Consider the following 23,362-nt stretch of genomic DNA (forward strand, 5'->3'; position numbering starts at 1 on the left):
TTATTATTATTACGTGACACCTCCAGGGAGTCCAAGGACTAATCAATATTGTCTTATATGATACAAAACACTGTAGATGTTATACATATTACAAACTAGACTTCAAAAATGAAAGATAACGTGAAAAAGAAATCATTCGTATTTATTTAGAGGTATAACGATTCATGCATTGATAACGAAGCAGCACCAATATGATTGCTTTGGGGTAGCCTAGTGCAATCGATACGATTGTTTCGTGTTAGCTTAGCCTATACGCCAATGAATGAATCATTAGAATTTTTTTATTTTTATGCTAATTAATTAATTTAACTATTTAGCTAATTAATAACAGTTCATTTTATGCAGTTATGATATAACACTACTTCTTTACGTTTGTTTATATTTCTCTCGATTGCATATGGTCATATAGGGTCCCTAAGTTTTTTTGCGTAAGTTTCGATAAATGTTTAGAACTGTGTTTATTTTTGGGTAGTAAATGATAAAAAAAGACTAGTATCTACCTATTTTTTATTCATTCATGACACACCTAACTTTGTCTTATTTTTACGGTATTTCTAAGCTGCGCGGTTCGTCTGCGATTTTTTTAAATTGTTGCAAATCTCCAAACATTTTCCAGTATATTTCTTCTTCTTTGACTGCCATTTCCTATCGAAGGTCAGCGACCACCGTGCAAAATATAAATAATCCTCAGCCACACTGAACACTTTTTCAAAGCTCATGCCAGTCCACTGTCTGATGTCTGCCAGCCAAGATTTTCTGTCTTCAATGTCCTCTATTTCCAATTATCTTCCCTTTTATAATCAACTGAAGTATCTTATATTTTTCATTTCGAAGTAGGTGGACAAGATATGCAGCTTTTCTTCTTTCTGTGGTATCTAAAAGTTCACGTAATTTCCCCATTTGTTCCAGTACTTCCTGATTGGACCTTTTTGCTGTCCATGGGATTTTTAACATTCGTCTGTATAACCACATCTCAAAGCTTCAGGTTTTTTATTGATGTTATTTTCAATGTCAACGTTCCTGCACCGTATAACAGTACAAACTATACATATCATTTAACCATGCGTACTCGAAGCTCTAAATTTAAACTGCGGTTACACAGTGTTAATTTCATCTGGAGAAATATTTTTTTTGCATTTCAATTCTAACTTTTATTTCTATTTCTGGATTGCATTCTTCATTTAATCAACGTCAACGATATTTAAACTTTGTGACTCTTACTATTTCTTTCACATTTAAAGAAAGTGCCGAATAATTAAGCACTGATTTCTTGCTTATGACCATGAATTTGGTTTTGTTGATATTTATTTTTAACTCAATTTTTTCACTATCGTCGCTCCCTAGTTCCAGAAGATTTAGATCCTGAATATTGTCACCGAGGAGAGCTGTGTAATCAGCATATCTGATGTTACTGATGATTTCACTATTTGCATTAATCCCTTCCTCTCTTCCTTTTAAGATTTTTTGAAATATGGCTTCTGAATGTATGTAAAAAAGAAGAGGTGACAGCACACATCCTTGCCTTACTCCTCGTTTGATGTTAATGGAGTCTGTAATAATGTCATCAACTTGAACAGATGCCTTTGGGTTCAGTATAAGTTTTCAATGATCACGATGTCTTTACAATTATTTTTAATAGTGCAATCATTTTAGTATGTTGGACTATCAAATGCTCTCTCGAAGTCAATGAAGCAAACGAATACTTCCCTGTTTTGTAGATACTTTTTCGGAATCCGATTTGAGAACAGAAAGGAGCCTCTCTCGTTCCCAAAGGCCAAAATGTGTATCACGGATGTTGTGATCACATTTTCTGTATATTCTTTTTTGAATTATCTTCAGAAACATTTTGAGAATGTGACTCATTAAGCTGATCATTCTGTAGTGATTACAAATTTTCGCATTTGCTTTTTAAGATAGCATTATGAACGTCGACTGTAACCTGTCTTGAGGGATTATGCTTGTATCGTAGATCGGATTAAATAGCTTTATTAATACAATAATGTTGTCACCTTCTAATAACTTTACTTTTTCTGCTGGTGTTCTATCAGGGCCTAAGGCTTTGACATTTTTAACTGAGTCCAGCTCACATTCTACCTCAGATCTTAGAATGCATGGACCTTTCATTCTGTTTATAAGTATTTCTGGGTTCTGTTTGTTATCAGTAAAGAGTTCTTCTACACATTTCACCCATTCCTGTATTTTGTCATCCTGTTCGGATATTATTTCTTCCTTTTTGTTTCGAAGGATGAATAGTTTTCTTCCTTTAATATTCCTGAGATCACTCTTTCAGTTTTTTGTGTAGATTAAATCTATCATGCTGTTCCTATGGAATTTCCATTTCTTTTCATTTTTCATTCATCCAGATCTCTTTTGATTCTCTGATTTTGCCTTTAATAATTTTCTAAACCTCTTTTATATTTTGTTGGACTATGATTTTTTATATGATCTGTAATGATCCATGAGATATAGAATTTCATGAGTTATCCGATCTTTCTTTTTTACTACTCTATAAAGACACAAGGTATTGTTGCAGTTCTCTATGAAGACGTTTTAATTTCTCCCAATGATTCTTCAACACTTATGACGTCAACATTATTGATAACTGCTATGTCTTGATTCATAACTTGACTCAATTTATTTCTTATGTCTGGGTTTTTTACCTTTCCTTATCAACCCATTTTTTTTGATGTTTCGTAAGTATAGCTTTCAGTCTACGTTTCAACTCCCTTACCAAAAAAATGTGATAAGAAGCAATATTCGCAGTAGGATAGGATTTTTTCTCTTTATGGAACTTCGAAATCGTGGATTAATTAGCAAGTATTCAATTTGGTTTCTGACTATATTTCCACTATTATCCTGTGGTTATCGCTGAGTATATAGCCTTGTTGTGGTAGCTTAAACCACGTGTTTGTGATAATTAGCTCCTCCTCTTGGCAGAATTGATTAAGACGGTCTTCTCTTTCATTTCCTGTTCCCACCCAACGATCGACAACGATATCTCTTCTTCTATCTTTCCGAAATTTATCATTCAAATCACCCATGACGATGTGAATATCTTGCTTTTTTGTGTTTTTCATAATTATTTTAATTAATCATAAAATTGTTGGATCTCGGTATCACTCTTATCAGCAGTAAGGGCATAGAGCTGTATAAGATTAATATCTAGTGACTGACCTTTCAGTTTTAATAACATTATCCTATCTGAGCAGGGGAGGAAGGTCAACAGTAATTTATTGACATCTTTGTTTAATATTATTCCAACTCCGTTTTGATAGTTGCCTTGATTACTTCCAAATTGGTACGTTTTCATGATCAGCCTAAACTCATAGCTTGAGTTTAGCCTGATCCTGGCCACTTAACTTTACTCACTCCAATATATTTTTTCAAAAAAAAAAAAAAAACATTTCCACGCAATTCAAACCCCTATCAGAAAGGTCCAACTGTATTTCTGATCAACTATTTATTCAAGTGCACAATGGTCGAGCTGATAAACCATTACAAAATCGTCCTCTACCCACTCTTCTACTGTGGTTTTGCTGAATATTTAAAATATATTTCGCTTATAAGTATCGTCAGCTATTATAATTTCATAATATTACTAAAGTCGCGTAATCAGTGAGCAGATGTCAGAGTAATTCCTGTTGTGCTAATCGAAGAAAAAATTTTCCTTTTTACTCAATGTATCTCAGCAAAGGGATAAAGGTTCTCTTGAAGTTCTTAATCTCTAAGGACATCATTAATAAAACAGCGATATTTAGTATAACTATTACTCTATAAACTGCAAATATCGAATTGTTGATAATAATACTTACGTTGACTTCAGACTTAACAGATAGGTTTGGCGGATACGAGGGTTCCGGGTAACCAGGGCTGTAGATATAATCAAACGGATTATCTTCTGTCAAAGTGAATGTTTTTTTATGGAAAATCGGAATTTCTGAAATGTCTGAAAATGAAAAAGTAAGCATCAATGACCACTTTTTACTGATAAAACATGCATATTGTCTGCCGACGTGCACCGAGATATTACAGGAAACAAAATCTATAGTCTGAAAATTATAATAATAATAAATTTCAGACAGACGGACTTCTGGAACATAATATGCCAATCATCTCTGTTGTCGAGCAAGAGTATGTGTGGTTCATTGATGTGGCAATACCAGGGGATAGCTGAGTAGAAGAAAAATTAATGAAAAACTGACCAACTATAGGAACACGGAGATTGAAATTCAACGACTTTACAACAAGAAAGTAACAATAGTTCTATTTATCATAGGAGCGCTTAAGGCAATATAAAGATCATTTATGAAACATCTGGAAGATTTGGGTCTTCCAGTTATCCATCTCAACTCCAGAAACCCGTACTTTTAGGAATGTCGGACATTTTACGACGATACGTTGTCGATTCTTAGGCGTTTCATTTCATATTCCAGTGAAAGATTCTTTATGCTGTTTCATGTTTCTTGTCACTCTCTGACTGAGAACTATGTTAACTGAATATAGAATTTTTTTAACACTTCATTATATCTCAAATAAATTACATACATATAATAATAATAATAATAATAATAATAATAATAATAATAATAATAATAATAATAATAATAATAATAATAATAATAATAATAATAATTAATTATTATTATTAATGTCTCAATATAAGTTACATACAATAATAATATTTACAGTATTTACAATAAGGATTATACAGAATTTTTTTTTTTTTTTTTTTTATGTCTCAGATGAATTGCATACATAGTTGCTGTAGTTGTTATACGTATATAATATTTATAACGCATTACAAGTGTGTATAACAGATACTTGCAAGTTAGTAATTTTCTTCCTCGGAGCTTAGCAGAGCGTATCTGAGGAAGATAATAGATGATAGAGGGTGGTGGTTTCATGGTTGTGTTCCTATACTGGTCACAAGCCAGGTGTTGATTTTACTGTTTGTTGGTACGTACTTGAAAGACTTCGACTGCTATTACAGTTTAACTCTTTTTTTTTGTGCAAATAGGGTTGGATTTAGACTTGGTGTGTTTGTTTCTTTGTGTTCTTGTAGTGATAGTTTTTGAGAGGGGGGGGTTGTCATAGGTTTGTGTGTATGTGTGGTGGGGGAGAGAGAAACAGGAATTTCTCTCATTTTCATTCTCGCTATAATATTTATGTAGTGCCTGTTTCAGCTCTCTGTATGTTCCTAGGTTTCTGTTGTCGAACGGCAGTTTTTTTATCATGTCAGGTACGTAGAAGTTTCGGGTGGCTTTGCCGTGGTGATTGTGTACTTATATGTTATGTAGTTTGTTGACTGTGGTCTTGTTATTTGATATGTTGTTCTGGTTACTCTATATGTTGGGCTGTAGTAGTGTTTTAACATGACTGTGTAGTGGTGTAAGTGTTTCACCTTAAATATTTTGTGTTTTGTCCGTGCTTCCTGCATAAGAGTGGGTTGTTCCCAGAATATCAGTTTTATCATTTTATCTTGCAACCATTGTAGCCTGTTAAGTCTGTAGTCTGCGCAGAATGCGTATGATGTGATTGCATATCTTAAAATGTTTTCACATAATGCTTTATAGATTAGTATTTTTATGTGGGTTGGGGCAATGTCTTTTAATCTGTATAGTTTGCTTGCTATTATCCTAAGCTTGGTATGTAGGTAGTTTGTATGGCTATTCCAACTTTGATCAGCATCGAAGTGAAGTCCAAGGTAGCGTGTTGTTTTCACCTGTGTGATGGTTGTGATTTTAGGTTCTGCACTTTGTGTACAGGAGGATGAATGTTTGATAGTGAGATATTTAGTTTCTATGGGCAGGGTTTGGGGGTTTTTGAATATCATTAGCTTTGTTTTTCCAGGGTTTATATATATGCCGTTTTCGGTTAACCAGTTAGTGATTTGATTAATGTCGTGTTGCATATTTTTGTAAGCGATATTTGCATTGTTGTGAATGGATAATATGGCAGTGTGGTCTGCATACTGGAAGATTTTACTTTTTAGGGGGAGTTGGCTTATGTCGTGTGTGTATATGTTAAATAGAATGGGAGATAATAATAATAATAATAATAATAATAATAATAATAATAATAATAATAATAATAATAATAATAACGTAGGCTGACACGGTACACTTTCAAAGCTGCAGAAATACTGTACTATGTAATTGTATGCCACCAAAAAAAAAAAAAACATACATTTATAAATAATTTATGTCATTTCTCCCTCAACGCCGTCGTAGAGTTACAAAAGGAGAATTATGAAGCAAAGTTACGAAAATGATATCTCTTGCTTTTTGTTCTTTCGATTCGACCTTAGCAGAAAACGTTACATGCTATTGAGTGGACAGTTGCAGTCTTTAGTTCTACCACAGTAAGTGACGCTATAATCGGTCGTATGAACACGGCACACTAGTGGTTCAAAACGGCAGCTATTATAGATGCTAGGACAATGTTTCTCAACCTGTGGTCTGCGACGATGGGACAGGTGGTCCACAGGCAGACTTAAATTAATTAAATAAATATTTATTTTTTAATTATAAAAACAAAAATTGCATAAGAAAGTAACAATTATTGAAATCAAATGGAGACCTAAAAAAAAAAAATATCAGCAGAGTGTTCAAAGGTGGAAGGAATAAAACTGTATTGTCGTTCACTTCACCCCTGTTTTATGATTCGTCATTCTGCCGATAAATATATATCCGGCAGAATGACGAATACAGTAAAAGAACATATTCAGGCGAATTCGAATATAAATACAGTAGGAAAAACAACAGCTGATATTTGAAATTCGGGTTTACTTGGTGTGGAGATGAAAGTGAACAGAAACTTCAGCATGGTTTGTGTTATGAAGTGTTGCAGAACGAGTAAATGAAACCTGCGAAACTCCGACGATATTTAGAAACTAAACATTGTGATGTCAAAAATAAGACAATTGAATTTTTTCAGCAACGCTTAGGGACATTAAATCATGAGAAAGATATAGTTACGGCCATGGGTTCCATTAATAGCAAGGTAGTGGGAGCATTCTATCTCTTAAGTTTGTTAATAGCGAAATAAGGGAAACCTCATTCTATCGGGGAAAATTTGCTACTTCCATCATTTTCACCACATCTATAAATGATGTGGTGAAAACGATGTTTGGCAACAAGTTACGAAAAGATGTTGATTTGATTCCTCTTTCAAATGACACTGTCGGTCGCAGAATTAATGACATGGCAGGTGATGTAGAATCTCAGTCAATGGAAAGAGTTAAGAAGAGTCCTTATTATGCGTTACAAATAGACGAGACTACTTATGTTACAAGTGATGCGCACTTATCATTCTACGTAAGATATTCGCATGATAACAATATTCATGATGATATTCCTTTTTGTAGAACTTTGCCATCCCGAACAACTGGAGAAGAAATATTTCACACTCTCAATAATTACATAATGCACAAATTGATCCAGTGGGAAAATGTATAGGCTTCTGTTCGGATGGAACTCTCGGCCTTACAATCAGGCATAGTGGAGTTGTTTCTATGGTCAAGAAAGTAGCTCTGGATATGAATTGGGTAAATTGTCTCCTAAGTGGGGAAGCGTTAGCCTCCAAAGAATTGACACCAGAATTTAAAGCTGTGCTATATAACGCTGTAAAGTTAGTTAATTTTATTAAAGCTTGACCGTTAAATAACAGGTTATTTTCAGAACTCTGCAATGAAATGGGCAGTGAATATATATACAATTTTTCCTTCATTCTGAAACGTACAAATCATTCAAATCTTTAAATTAGAAACATTTCGGGGAACGAGGTAAGTGCACGTCCACGTCATTCTCCCTGGGACATTCCGTAGGGTACACTCCTACAAGGATGCTGACGGACGTCTGTGAAGAACAACGGAAAAATCAGTGGAGGAAAATTGATATCCCAAAAGTGAAATGTGTGGAAGAATCTTCAGAGGAGCAAACCTCTAGAAAAAACCCGAGCTCAGCTGGCTCCGTCTGTCAGTACCTTGTTACGGCCCTTACCTAGGGTTACAAGGAAAATTAAAGAATTTGGTCCTCTGACAACAAGGGAAGCAGCTTTGTGAGTACTGGCACAAGGTTGAAGTCTCGTGATGATGGTAAAGCTTGTGATTAGAAAACTGTAGATGGCAATATGGTTTATTGTGTACGTCTGTAATACTGCGGAACAGAAAGCAAATGGAGAAAGTACTGCTCTATTCTCGCTCCAGACTAACCACCATGGCGAGCAAATCTACACAAATGGCCACGAGTTCCTGGAGTACCTTAAATGGAACAGAGGTACAAAGAATCTCCGGGCTCAAAATGATGCTTTCACTGAAACTAGGAACTTGGAGTGTCAGAACCCTGTACGAAGGGTAAATTAAGAACGGCTATTCAGGAAATGAAAAGACTTGAAACTGAGATTTTAGGAATGAATGAAGTTAGGTGGCGAGGAGTTAATGTCACTCTGAAAGCTGTGAAAACAGCCATCAAAATGAAGTTGGAATAATATTAAACAAAGATGTCAACAAGTCACTGTTGAGCTTCATCCCCTACTCAGATAGGATGATGTTATTAAAATTTAAAGGTCAACCACTAGATGTTAATCTTATACAGGTCTATGCTCCTACTGCTGACAAGAGTGATACCGAGATCGAAGAATTTTATGATCAATTAAAAGAACTAATGAAAAACACAAAAAAGCATCACATTAACATCGTCATGGGTGATTTCAATGCTAAAGTTGGAAAAGGCAGAAGTGGAGATGTGTTGGCGAACATGGACTGGGAACAAGAAATGAGAGAGGTGGCCACCTTATTCAGTTCTGTCAGGAAGAGGAGCTAATAATTACAAACACATGGTTTAAGATACCACCCCGAAGGCTGTATACATTATTCCAGACTCCATTAACATCAAACGAGGAGTAAGGTAAGGATGTGTGCTGTCAGGTCTTCTTTTTAACATATACTCAGAAGCCATATTTCAAAAAGTCTTGAAAGGAAGAAAGGAAATGTTTAGTGTAAATGGTGCGATCATCAATAACATGCGATACGCTGATGACACCGCTCTCCTTGCTGGCAATATTCAGGATCTTCGCTTTTGGAACTAATAAATGGAGAGTGTAAAAAATGGGATTAAAAATAAATATCACCAAAACTAAATTCATGGTCATAAGCAAGAAATCAATTTTTAATTCAGTACTTTCTTTAAATGGAAAACAAATAGAAAGAGTGGCAAAGTTTAAATATCTAGGTTGCTGGTTAAATAAAGATTGCAATCCAGAAATGGAAATAAACGTTAGAATTGAAATGGCAAGAAAGGATTTTCACTTGATGAAATCAACACTGTGTAACTGCAATTTAAATTTAGAGCTTAGAGTACGTATGGTTAAATGCTATGTATGATCTGTACTGCTGTACGGTGCAGAAACCACGACCTAAAAGGCAATATCAATAAAAAGACTTGAAGCCTTCGATGATGTGGTTATACAGACGAACGTTAAAAATCCCATGAACAGTAAAAACGTCCAATCAGGAAGTACTGGAACAAATGGGGAAATCACGTGAACTTTTAGATACCATAAAAAGAAGGAAAACTGCATATCTTGGCCACTACGTCGTAGTGAAAAATATAAGATACCTGAATTGATTATAAAAGGGAAAATAAATGAAAGAAAGGACGAGGAAGACGAAGAAAACTTGGCTGGCAGATATCAGACAGTGGACTGGCATGAACTCTGAGAGACAGCTGAGAATCGCTGAAAATTTGCCAAGGTGGTCGCCGACCTCAGATAGTAGAACGGCACTCAAAGAAGAAGCAGCAACGTTTCAGAATTTCGTGGAAGGCTGCCACTTCGACACTTATTGAGAGAGTCGTTTACTACAATCGAATGTGTGAAGGCGATTAAGGACTATTCTCGTGCAGTTTAGTTGAAATTTCGGATAAATCAAGTGTTTCTTATATGAAAATTAGGAATAATTTTTAAAATTCTAAAACGCTTTCATGTTCTACTGAGATTTTATCATACATTTGAATAAAATGAATAATGAAAATCAAAAACGATTCAATTAATCTCTTTAGGCGTGTTCCGTAACCATCCAGCCTTCATGACGTGTATACACGTCAAGGTTACCACGGATGCGAAGTGCATATTAAATTGTAATACCATTGACATTACATTGAAATATATGATGGATACGAAGAAGTGTATGAGGGATCCACATTGACGACGACGTGGTTAAATAATATTATGTTTCTTTGTGACATTTTGACTTTTATTGTTGCAAAGTGTCACAGAGCTGAAAATCCCCTTCTCTCCTAAATTAAAAACAAACGTTTTGCGGAGGAGCAGAATTCAATGCTTCACTGTTAGTTTTTTGATTAAACTAAACGTTGATTTAATAAAAGACAGTATGTGGTAGGACTGGGATAAACCATACTAAATATACATGGTAATCATCAAAGATATGAAAACTCTCCGCAGCATCACTCCGTATCGACTGAGGTGTGCAGACAGAGATGAAAACATAAAAGTATTACAAAGCTTTTTATCTGAATGTGAGTTAACCCGTCTCATATGAAAGTTATAATCCAGGACACCTTTTCACAGCCGGTCTTTATGTTTTGTTGATTTTTTTGTTGCAAAACATAAAAATCCGCTCGAAAAATATAATCGATTACAGACATAAGTTTACCAGCCTCATCGCCTTAACTGGTTTGGCGTACTTCCAAAGAACCAACCAACTAGTTATTGATCAAGACAACACTGTTAGTATAAACAAGTATGCTGCATTATGGTATTATATACATTATCACTTCAATATATCCCTTGGACGCTTAAGGGTCAAAGCTATATACCAGAGAAGACCTCCTCATAGCTTTTAAAGGAATGCGGAGAATCGATCCTCCGAATCGAATATTATTTCCGAATCGAAGTGATTCAGAAATAATATCCAATCCATACGTTCTCGTGGTGCACCCTGTTAGATATCTAGCTGGATACTGAAGGAACGAGGATGGACTGGCAATTTCGGATTTAGACGACCGAATTTTATTCTTATGTGCTTAAACCAAAATAAAAAATGATGGTGCAACATGAGAGAATTTCATATCGGCTGGCGCGTCGCCCAGTTAAAGAAGCCCTCCCGCCATCCCCACGTTGTTTTCTCCGGGAAGCCAAAGCGAACAGTGAAAAGTCAGCTACTGGAATAAATCCTGAATCACATCCGTACTCATCACCACTACATTTCAAGATTGTACTATCGACATGAGAAACATGAATGGCAAAGAAATGAAGCTAGCTGAATAATTGGATAAGTAACGAGATCGATATAATAGGGGTGATTGAAACAAAAAAGATAAAATTCGGTGAGAGTTTACTGAGCAATAAATACAAACGGTTATACTCAGGTAATGACATTTAGGGAACAGAAGATGTAGTAATAGTACTGAACACAAAATACGAGGCGATTCGTCTTGAATGGTAAGCAATATCAAGTAGAGTGATGTGGGCAAATATTAGAATGGGAAACTGAACAATGACACTTATTTGTGCCTATGGTCTCACAGAAAGTTCTACTAAGGTAGAAGTGGAGTTATTTTGGAAGCTTTAAAAAAACAACTGACACAATGAAAAGGAAAACTTGGTCCTTGCTGGGGAACAAAATGGTGGAATAACAAATGTTTGTGAGACGAACAAAAATACTCTGGGAAAATTGGGAGAAAAGAGCAAAGCTAATAATAATGGCAAATACCTTTTGGATTTCTCTTCTGGACATGGACTGGTTATTACTAACACAATATTGCAACATAAAAATGGGCACAAATTTATATGGAGAGGAGAGGCCATTTCAAATCCTCTGTACACTCTGGTGTCCAGAGTGTACAAAGGTTTGAAATTGGAAGTCATCACCATTTAGTCATGAGCCAGAAAAAATTGATTTCTATACTGAAAAGAAGAACATATAAGAAAGTTCTAAAGCGACTAAAAGTTGACTAGATCTCAGATGTGAACTGTAGACTAAAATACAGAAATATTATTGAAGAAAACAATGGGAAAGTTTGAGAACAGGAACCACACCTCGGAGAGTGAGTGGCAAATCCTGAAGAAAACATTGACTGATTCAGCCAGTGAGGCAGGTGTTGAGATGGTCTGCAAGGATAGAGAAATTAGAACCACATGGTGGACACAAAATGTGACGGAAAAGAAGATAGCATTTCTAACGTTACTGGCAAATACGTCAGATTCTGTTCCTTGTGAATACAGAAACAAATGTAAGATGGCCAATAACTGTGTAAAACTAGTTAAACAAAAGTCATGGGAAGACATTGCTGAGAACACAGAAAATAAATATGAAGAAGGTGGTAAAATATTGTGGACGTTTTTGAAAAAGCTCAGAAATGGAGGAAAGAGTGATATAAAAGGAATTAAAGATGATACACGTGATATTAAAACTGGCGAAAGAATATTCTTGAGGTATGGACTAATTAATTCGAAATATTGCTAAGTGAAACATGCAGTGATGACTGCACATTATTAAAAACACTCAGGAAACAAGAAACCAAGAATACATATAAATACTTGAAGGAGAAAGAAAAGCAATCAAAAGCTAGAAACATGGAGAGGCAACGGAAGTAGATAGTATTCGACCAAACATTCTCAAGTAGAGGTATAGCAGTCTTACAGTGGCTCATAGTATCCTTATGTATAAAGGGAAATAAAACTGAATGTGAGAATTACGGACGTATTTCCCTGCTGAGTGTTTCTGTTGCGATTTATGTAAATATACTTGAGAAACGGTTGAGAAGGATTGTGGAAGGGAAGAATGGTGTAGAACGAGGTGGATTCAGGTCAGGTAGAGGCAATCAGGATCATATCTTTACGTTACAACAAATAGTTGAGAAATCGTGGGAATATAAATGATATTTGCATTTAAATTTTGTAGATATGGAAGGGGCAAATGACAAAGTGGAGAGAGAAAAGTTTTTCAAAACTAAGGTTTTGAAAAACTTTTCTCGATTACATGGTGTCAGTGGAGCATTATCCCAAGCAATACTTAGTCTTTATTTTAGTTGTAAATCAGCAGTTAGGGCTAACGGAATTACAAGAAGATGAATTGATGTTAAATCTGGTGTCAGACAAGGACTAAATTATTCCCTTTTTTTATTCCATTACGTTTCTCCCATTATGAGAGAAACCTCATCTCAAAATTAGTGATGATAATCTCGCCTCTTTCCTTTATGCAGACTATGTTATACTTCTAAATAAATCCAGCACAAGTATGCAATATTCCCTGACTAAATTGAATAACTGTTGTAAAAGATATGGTATGAAGGTCAGCTATAATATGACAGAGACAATGAAAATGGGCATTAGCATTGAAAATATCAACTGCATTTTGAACGGAGAACCCATAACACAAGTAGAGTATTTAAGCTTATTAGGTGCGATGTTTAGTAAATATGGTAAATTAAATATGGAAATAGCCAACAGCATCAACAAAGCTGGTATGGTAGGAAATTAATTGAATACATTTATATGGAATAAGAGAGAAATTAGTCAAAATGCTAAATTAGCTGTATACAAGACAGTGTTCAACCCAATTTTAACTTATGGATCTGAGAGTTCGGTTAGAACAATCCACATTACCAAAGATTAGAGAGCACAAGTATGGTAAGCCTAAGACAGATTATGGGCGTGAATAGATGACATCAGTGGCAATATCATATTAAAAACGAGGGACATAAAGAAAGATCTTTGACATTGTTAGAATACAGGAATGCGTTAGCAGAGCTAATCTCAGGTGGTATGGTCACTTGAACATAACAAAAGAGGAAAGATTAACAAAACAAGTTTTCTCTGCCAAGTTTTGAGGAAAACGACCCAGTGGAAGATAATATATAGGTGGATTGAAACGGTAAAAGGTGGTTGAGAGGACAGAAATATAAGATCTGATAATGTTGAGGTCTTGTTAAATAACAAATTTACTTGGAAGAAATTGTAGATAAGAAGTTACTAAAGATGGAATTTTTTCATGTTTTACTATTGTATCCTGAATAATCTCAAGAGGTGTGCAGGAATATACATATCAGTAAATTGATGGATGATGATGATGTTCTCCTCTTCGGATTCTGGCATTCTTATCGTCATAGTTGAACGGTTTTCCTGCAGGAAATCTTAATAGATGCCTGAACAGGAGAGGGAAGTTGCTGGTTTTTGCTAAACAAGTGAAGGTTCTTACGAAGTATGGAGGTTTGAGTTTATCAGTGATTTCGTATAATTCTTTATGGGTCGAACCACAAATTTCATAAAGAAACTAGCAAAACCAATTTCTTTTTGACATCCCTTAATTTCTCTCTCGTCCCCGGTAATAATTAATAATACTGTATCAATAAAAATTCACGCTCATAACAAATAATTCACACGAAAGTAACAAATAAACGAAATTAATAAATATTCATAAAACAGGTAAGGAAGTCGCTTTAGATTAGCTGCTTTTGAAGGCAAGGAGATATTAGGGATTTTTCAGGAATATTGAGCATAAATATCTTGTAAGATATTCAGAAAATGATGTTACATATCATAGTAACAATGGCTAATGCAGCTTAAATCAGTGGTTGAATAATAATTATTAATTAGTCAGAATTAATTAATTACTGTTATAATGAAAATTAGAAATTTTCATATGCACTGTATATATTTTTGAGTTTAAAAAAATGTTATGCTGAAACTGCATTTTTATACTTACCTGGTTTGCATCCTTCTGTTTGGATCATTCTTCTGGCAGCAGACATACTTAATCGTCTTTCTGGAAACCATGGAGAAGAATACTGCAAAAATAAATAAATAAAGTCAGTTGTTACATCCTGAATGAAGAATTTTATTAAAGAAATAATTCATGCAGGATTTAACAAGTCAGAAAATTCAGCTGAGAGAAAAACATTTGTACTGGAGCAGAAGAACTAAAGTACTAACTGTAAATGGAAATAGAATTACTTTAATTTAGTAGAATTGTAAGATCATGTAAAGAACTTTGTGTATAAAGTAGTATTATATGAATGCATCGTGTATACAATAAATGGGCAAATTAGATGTAAGTAATAGTCGAAAGGTCACAGGCGGTCCTGAGGCAAATTTAATCTCGGAAAGTGACGCACGTTCGTTTCCCGTAAGACGCTGCTATGATCTCGCGATGTGCCGAAGTTGCCATGGTCGATGAAAGTAGCGGGTGGAAAAGATCGCAAAAAAAAAAAAAAAGTAAGAGGGCGCTATCGTGGTAAGAATAGGGTGCAAGAGGGGGAAAGTAAAGGGAGAATAAAAAGGTTTTGCACCCATTTCTCCAGACTTTTTTCGCCTGTCTCCCTGGATGATGATTTGACTTCTCTCGTGGGCCGGTGGTTCCTGAAGGTGCTTCGTGGCGATAGTTCGACATCAGTGGGTGCGCCTTTCCCTTCGATGTCTGAACTTCTGTCGGTACTAAAGAGTGAGATGTCGGCTTATGTTGTCTTCGCTGAAAGTTTCGACGGAATAATATTGCGAACGTATACCAGAACCGACAGTAGAAATGACGATGGTCCGAAACAGATCGAGAATAGACGAGGGAAAACGCCAGGTGCAGAGCATAGCTTAATCTGACGACCATAGTGACCCACCACGTGGATGTAGGCTTATGGAGGTATCGAAAGAGAATTCAAACAAAGAATGACAGCTCAGACGGACCGGGAGACCCTGCCCCAAGAAAGGTAAAGTACAGATTTTGTTGTATAATTACCCAGACGGTAAAAGGGAAGAATTATTGCAGTGTATTAATCGAGTGTGGACAGTACTTAAGGACTTTAAGTGATTATTTAGCAGTGTTAACTTCCATAAGACAAATTGTTAGGAATGATTATAGATGACTGTGACTAGTTTAATATGCAAGATTAACACAGTAGGTAGAATAGTGATTAGAAGAGTATAATGTGTATATTATGTGTGTTAAATCTCTAACTCAAGAGAAGGATTGATTGTTCGTACGTTAGAGTATTAATAAGTTTGACTTAGCATGTCATTGAACTAATTGAAAGTGTATATTATATCTTTAGATTCCAATAAATATGTTTTTTTTCTTTTATACCTGAGTTTCGCCTGTGATATGAACCAAAACTACCACTCATTAATTCGAACCATAGCGGGAGGGAGAGGAATTGAAAGAAAGATATAACAGGTTGTTATAGAGGCTACGACTGCAAACCAGAATTTATTAGCCTTAGTAGAGCATTTAATTTATGAGTATAAGCTCTAAATTTATTTCTCCTATGTGCACCAAAGGTCTGGAAAAGTCTCCCTGAATAAGAGTCCCTTCAATTCTAAGATATTGGCTGGTACAGCATTAAAAAATAAATTTGTCAATATCTGAAGAGGAGACGGTCCCAGACAGAAATTAGAGGACTCGTTTCTTATAGCAAGGGATAACCTTTAACATTTGGGGTATGCACGTGAGTAAATTTAGTAATCGGTCAGAGATATAGAATTTGCTTTCCTTATAGAATTGGACACGTAAGAAGTGATACAGATGTTATAGTCAAGGAAATTTTGTAAGTCATGTAGTTAAAGTAGGATGGTTAAAAGAATGAGGGAAGTAAAATATTTTAGGAAAAGAGCAACGACATAAAAATGGCGCATACGGCGATACATAACAATGCCAGTGAGCCACACACCACGTGGCGGCAGATATAACACAGTGCATAATGACTACATTACAACAACAACAACAACAATTATTATTATTATTATTATTATTATTATTATTATTGTGAGTCTTATAATTTGAGTTCTGTAAATTTATTACTAGAAAACGGTTTAGAAAATATAAAAGCCAGCTTGGTAGATCTTGTCCAAGAACTATTTGATAAACAGAATAAAGAAATAACAAGAAAAATTAGCGAATATGAAGAATTTGTTCAATTTAATAATTCAAAAGTCGAAGAAGTCTTACAAACGGTAAAAGACATTAAAACCAGTATTAACGCATTAACTGACAGGCAGCACAAATTGATAAAAGACACATCGGAACTCCGTCAAGAATTTAATTCCCTGAAACTACAATACAAGGTTTTAAACCAACAACAACATAAAGAAGACCTTGCCATAAACGGTCTTCCAGAAACCGAATCCACAGAAAATCTCAGAGACGTAGTTTTAAAGTTAGGCATGCAACTGACATCCCCTACAGCATAATGATATTCAGACTATAAATCGGTTTTCCAGGAAGAACAGAAAACAAGGCTCGCCACGACTTGCAACAGTCATAGTTCCTCTGACAAGCAAGGCTACAAGAGACACTCTCATAAAAGCCAGCAGACTGAAAAAATCAGTAGTCAAGGATTTAAATGCATCGCAAGACAATACGCCAATCTTTCTATCTGAGTATTTAACACCTTTCAATCAGAATCTTTTGTACCAAGCAAGAAAAGAAAAAACAGAAAAAAAGTATCAATTTTTATGGATCAAAGACGGTAAAATATTCTTGAGAAAGTCACAGACTTCAAAGTCTATACAAATAAAAAGCTCGGAAGATATAGACAGATTGCCAGAGTGAAACAAAAGACTCCAACTTAGTTCAACAAGAAGATCTCAACACAACAAAAATGAATGTAAACCATCAGATAGCTGTAATTACACAAGAATACATTAATAATTGTACTTTCGAATCTCTTGATGCATGGGAACAAAACACAGTACAAGCGAGAGGTCTCTCAATCTTGCATATTAACATCAGAAGCATCCGAAAACATTGGTTATTATTACAAGCTTATCTGAGAAATTACACTGATATTATTGATATAATGATTCTTACAGAAGTATCCATAACTAATGACGAAGCGACTGCTTTCCAAATTCCAGGCTTCGAACAAAATAGATCATGCCGCCAAACAAAAAGAGGGGGGTGGAATATTAATATTTATCAAACAAAACTTAATAGCAAAAGAAACGGCCTATCAGTTTGAGCATGCTGAAACCCTCTGCCTTGAAATCATTAATACCACGAATACACAGCATCCCATAATACTAAATGCTATTTACAGGCCACCAAACCGAGACATGATAAAATTCTTACACGAACTCAATTGCTGGCTTTCAAGCCCAGAAATATGTTCAACCGAACACCTAATGATAATTGGCGACATAAACATAAATATTGCAAATGAAAACCAGAACAACACTGTACAATACCTAGACACACTATCCATGTACAATCTAATACCAACAATAACATCATGTACTAGAGAAGAAATATTCGGAAATATTATCACTGCCTCCTGTCTAGACCATATAAACGTCCGAGCATCACCAAATAGTTACACTGTATCCGTCATAAAGTGCAAAGTAGCAGACCATTACTTCACCGCTCTTAACCTGCACACCAAGACAATACCCATGCAATGTCCCACAGAAGAAAAGCGACAGAAAACAATAATAGACGAAGAAATAGTCAACCACGAAATAAGAAAAACAGACTGGGAACACCTGGCATCATATTGAGCAGATATCTTATACAACAACATTAAACTCACACTGGAGGAAATATATAAGAAAGCTACAAAGAAAATCCGAATTCGATCAAAAACAACACAAAATCCTTGGGTAACACAAAACTTAATCCTAGAAATACACAGAAAGGACGCTTTATGGAAAGAATTAAAGCGATATCCAAATAACACTGCTTTAAAAACTGAATATAAGATAACAAGGAATCGCCTTACAACACAAATCAGAAATGCAAAAAGAAGCTACTACAGAGACAAACTAACCTCCGCACAAAACAACATGAAACAAACCTGGCATCTGATTAATGAGATGCTAGATTTTGTTCCCAACACCACCGCCTCCGAAACCATAAAACACAGCTTCATGAATGACGCAAAACCTATCCAACAACTAGCAAATGACTTTAACCAATACTTCGTAGACTCCATCCAAGAACTGCACAGAGAGATTCCCCCAATCACAAAACGAGACCCTCCACTTGGACCGCAATGAAAACAGACATTATGGTTCCCAACCATAAAAGAAGCAGAACTTCTCTCAGCAATACATCAAATCAAACCAAATAAAGGCCCAGAAATAGATGGTATCAGACCTAAACATATAAAGCAATATGTAACTAGTTTAAGTTCTATCCTACTAAAACTAATAAAAAAATATTTACAACAGGACAGATACCAAGTATGCTAAAACCCGCCATAATCACACCCATAGACAAACAAGGAAAAAGGATTTAATCAGCAATTACAGACCCATAGCAACATTACCAATTATCAATCAAATTATGGAGAGGATCATACTGAAGAAACTCACAGCATACACTGAGATCTTTCATATTATCCCCAAAACACAATATGGTTTTCAGAAAAATAAGGGAACAACATCTCTCTTGGAAGACTTTACAGACGTAATTAATACCACCTTAGACAAAAACAAAATTGCCAAGGTAGTCTTTATAGATCTAACTAAAGCATTCGATACACTTACCATCAAACCTTGTTAGAAAAGCTGAGGCATGTTGCAATAGACGGGCCTCTTCACAGGTGGTTTACAAATTACACTCCAAAATAGAAAGCATATCACAAGTATCGGATCAAAGCGAAGCAGAGAGCTACCACTAACCTGTGGAGTGCCACAGTGAGCTGTACTCTCCCCAATATATCTTACCATTCAAAGGTAAGATATTCCAATACGCAGACAATACAGCAATAATATCCATCCATAATAACGCAAGCATAGCCCAAAAAATATGCAACATGATATAAATCTGATCATAGACTGGCTCACGAAAAACTCCATACACCTAAACTCAGAAAAGACAAAATTAATGATATTCAGAAATCCACTGACACGACCAGTTGAAAACAAATATATAATCATCCAACATAAAAAACACACAGAACAGCAAAACCACTACAATCACTCAGGTTGAAACCATACGATACCTTGGAATTTACTTCGATGCAGATATGAACTGAAATAGCCACATAAACCATCTACACAACAAACTCCGAACAATAAGTGGCAAACTACAGGTTAAAAGACATAGTTCCCATACGCCTAAAAACACTAATATACAAAGCACTATATATACTAAGATACGCTATAACAACGTATGCTTTCTGTGCACCCTACAAATTAAATAGATTAATGTCTCTATAGTACAAAATGACAAAACTGATATTTTGGGAACAAAGAGAAAATCAGGACCTTATAAACATTACAATGTCAGAACACAAAATACTGACAGCAAAACATTTATGTCACTATGCAGCCTTGCTGAAACATTATTTCGATGCCAACTACAGGACAGTGAGAAACACATATCGCATAACAAGACCTCAGACTACTAATTATATCACATATAAATACAATAATCACTACGGAAAGGCCCCACGAAACTTCTACATCCCATACATGGTAAACAAATTAACTTTTGAATACAGAAACCTTACAAACTACAATAGCCTGAAAAGAGCTCTAAGGACATACTACGAACAAGAAACACGCACCCGAAACACGCACCCATACAAACTTAATAAAACACAATATATTCGCTCAGGCTTCGAGTTCAGCGACGCATCAATACATTCGAAGTTATTGTGTGTGTGTGTGTGTGTGTGTGTGTGTGTGTGTGTGTGTGTGTGTGTGTGTGTGTGCGTGCGTGCGTGCGTGCGTGCGTGCGTGCGTGCGTGCGAGTGCGAATTTCTCAATCAATGGCTGCAGTAGAAAAATCAATGCAACTAAACATTGATTTTATCTCATGGCTTCCCAGCACATCAAATAAACCAATAAATAACAACTGGTGTTGTCCTCAGATAAGCTCATAAATAAGCTTCGATGATTAAAGCTGAAAAAAAAAATACATCTCATCTCATCCGAGATAAAAAATAATAAAAAAAATAAATAATAATAAAATAAAATTATAAAATAGAAATAAAAATGAATGTATAATATGTAATCAAATGCAAGTAAAGTATGTATCACATGTAAACAAATGTATGTAATGTTGTATCATATGTTAAAAAAAAATCTGCTAACGCCTATGTTGTTCCCTTATAGGGAGTAGGCAGGGTCGTTTACGCTATCCAACTTTTGGAGACTGAGTGGGCAGTTCAATCTCCACTGGTAGCCAATCAGAGAGATAGCTGGCCCAAGGCTATCACTGATTCATCGGTACGCAGTGAAGAACTCGGCAAGCTAGTGCCGCCACTCGTGGTCCCTAACCCCAACACTCGAATTTAATGTCTAAAAATAGTGTGGGTTCTACTGTCGATTTTTTTGATTTTACGGGACGATAAACCCGAGTTTCCGGGATAGAAAAAACCCGCTAGCCCGTGCCAGAGATCGACTAACTCGGGAACCGGCCGAAAAGAGGCTTAGAAAAATTTCCTCTAGTCGGCGACTAGATTTGAACCACCAAATCCTTTCTTCGTGCGGTCAAGTGCTATAGAGTGCAAACGCCACTTCTACTGAGCTACACAGGCTCCGTATCATATGTTATAAATTATTATAATTATTATGGCGAAAAAAAATTATAATTATAATTATCAGAATACATGAATGTACCAAATGTAAAGAAATGTGATGTTGTTCCTTAAACGTTTCCTCGTAAAACTACGAGGAAACTTTTAAGGAAGGAAGACAAAATGTGGAAGATCTTGAACGTGAGGGAAGACCTTCAACGTCGATCACAGAGACAATGATCAACACAGCAGCGATTATCATCAAGGAGGATCGCAGAATTACAGTACGCGAGCTGCATGCTGTCCTGAATATTTCTGTGGGAAGTGTTCACTCAATCATGGCTGAACATTTGGGACTGAAACGTGTTTGTGCCCGATGGATTCCCAAACTCTTGACACCAGAGCAAATGCAGCATCGAGTGGATGTGTGCACAGAATGAAAAGAAAGACTGGAACAAGAAGGCGAAAACTTCTTAAAACGCATCATTGCAGCAGATTAAACTTGGTTGTATCACTATGACCCTACAATGAAACAACAAAGCAGGAATGGAAGCATCCGTCTTCGCCTACCCCCAAGAAAGCAAAAACTGTAAAATCGGCCGGTAAAGTTATGACCATAATGTGTTTTGACTACGAAGGCATTGTTTACCAACACGCTATAGAACCCGGGAATATTGTAAACGGCTCATAATTCCTTTTGATGTGCTGTACCATCTTTTACGGACAATGGTACAGCACATCAAAAGGAAGCGTCCATTGTTGGAAAATGGCTTCTTATTGCACCACGATAATGCAAGGCCACATATTGCTGGTTGTGTAGTGGACGTTTTGCAGAAGAACAACACAGATATCCTACCACGCCCTCCATACAGTCCTGATCTCTCATCGTGCGATTTCTGGCTGTTTCTTCAGCTCAAGAAACCACTAAGAGGCCGCCAATTCGAAAGCCACAAAGCATGTGTAAAAGCTGCGGAGGCGGCTTTGAAAGAACTCTCAAAAAACGGACTTTCACATGTGTTTAAGAAGTTGACGCAACGTTGGGACAAATGCATTACGTCTCACGATAGTTACTTCGAAAAAGACCATGTAAATGATGACGATTAAAGGTAATCTGTTTTCTATAAATATAGTCTTATAACTTATTGAACAGCCTACGTATGTATCATATGTAATAAATTATTATTATCATAAAATATATATATATATTATTATTATTATTAATCTTCATCCATTCCGTCCCAGGAATTACTACAAAATATTTTAGCATTTGGTAACTGAAAATTTCCCGATTTCGGACAGTAACAAAAGACCTAGAAAATAGGAATCTTACTTCTTTTTTTTTAACGTGAAACCCATGATTAAGGCAGATATTCTGTAGTGGATTAGCATTGCAGCAACTTTGATAACGTTGGGTCTTTTGCGACTTGAGAAGTTTTTCTAGACGTTATCAGCCGAAAATTTAGAGTTTGTCGATCTTTGTCTCAGATAGGATTTTTTCTTCCAGAGGGAAAAATCTCTGCAAAATTTGACACATAAAACCCACAAAATACTTACAAAGAAATAGAACTTCGGGTAGAGAACTGTTAAATAGCACGCGATGCGATCGCACCCAACTTGATGATTACGATATATAGAAGTACCGAATTTTCTTTTTTTTTTAAAGTAGTGCTAGCCAGAGTGCTAATGAAAATTTGACACGCACACAAGCATACATATATATGTGTGTGTGTGTGTGTGTGATATACCCAAGGAAAGTTTTTTACCTTGGGTATATCATGTTAAAGATACCAAGTAATTTTATAACCTTGGTTTTAATCCTTTTTCCCAAGTAAGAAAACAGAGAAGTAAGTCAAGTTTGCGATGGTGCAACACCGAGGCAACTCATGGTAAAA

General features: G+C 35.7%; 1 protein-coding gene across 1 annotated transcript in view; it reads right to left on the reverse strand.

The window, feature by feature from the left end:
- LOC150098754 (ovochymase-2-like) overlaps positions 1–23,362 on the reverse strand; it is a 115,376-nt gene that overhangs the window by 89,375 nt on the left and 2,639 nt on the right. The window contains exons 2-3 of the mRNA XM_090405743.1: positions 14,726–14,807; positions 3,813–3,946 (exon numbers count right to left, since the gene is read on the reverse strand). Coding sequence (XP_090261869.1) covers positions 3,813–3,946; positions 14,726–14,807 — 216 coding nt within the window. The remainder of the gene's footprint in view (positions 1–3,812; positions 3,947–14,725; positions 14,808–23,362) is intronic.

The sequence above is a fragment of the Typopeltis vanoorti genome, chromosome 15 (genome assembly GCF_054136105.1).
Source record: "Typopeltis vanoorti isolate ZY-2024b chromosome 15, IOZ_Tvanoo_1.0, whole genome shotgun sequence".
Lineage (NCBI taxonomy): Eukaryota > Metazoa > Arthropoda > Arachnida > Uropygi > Thelyphonidae > Typopeltis > Typopeltis vanoorti.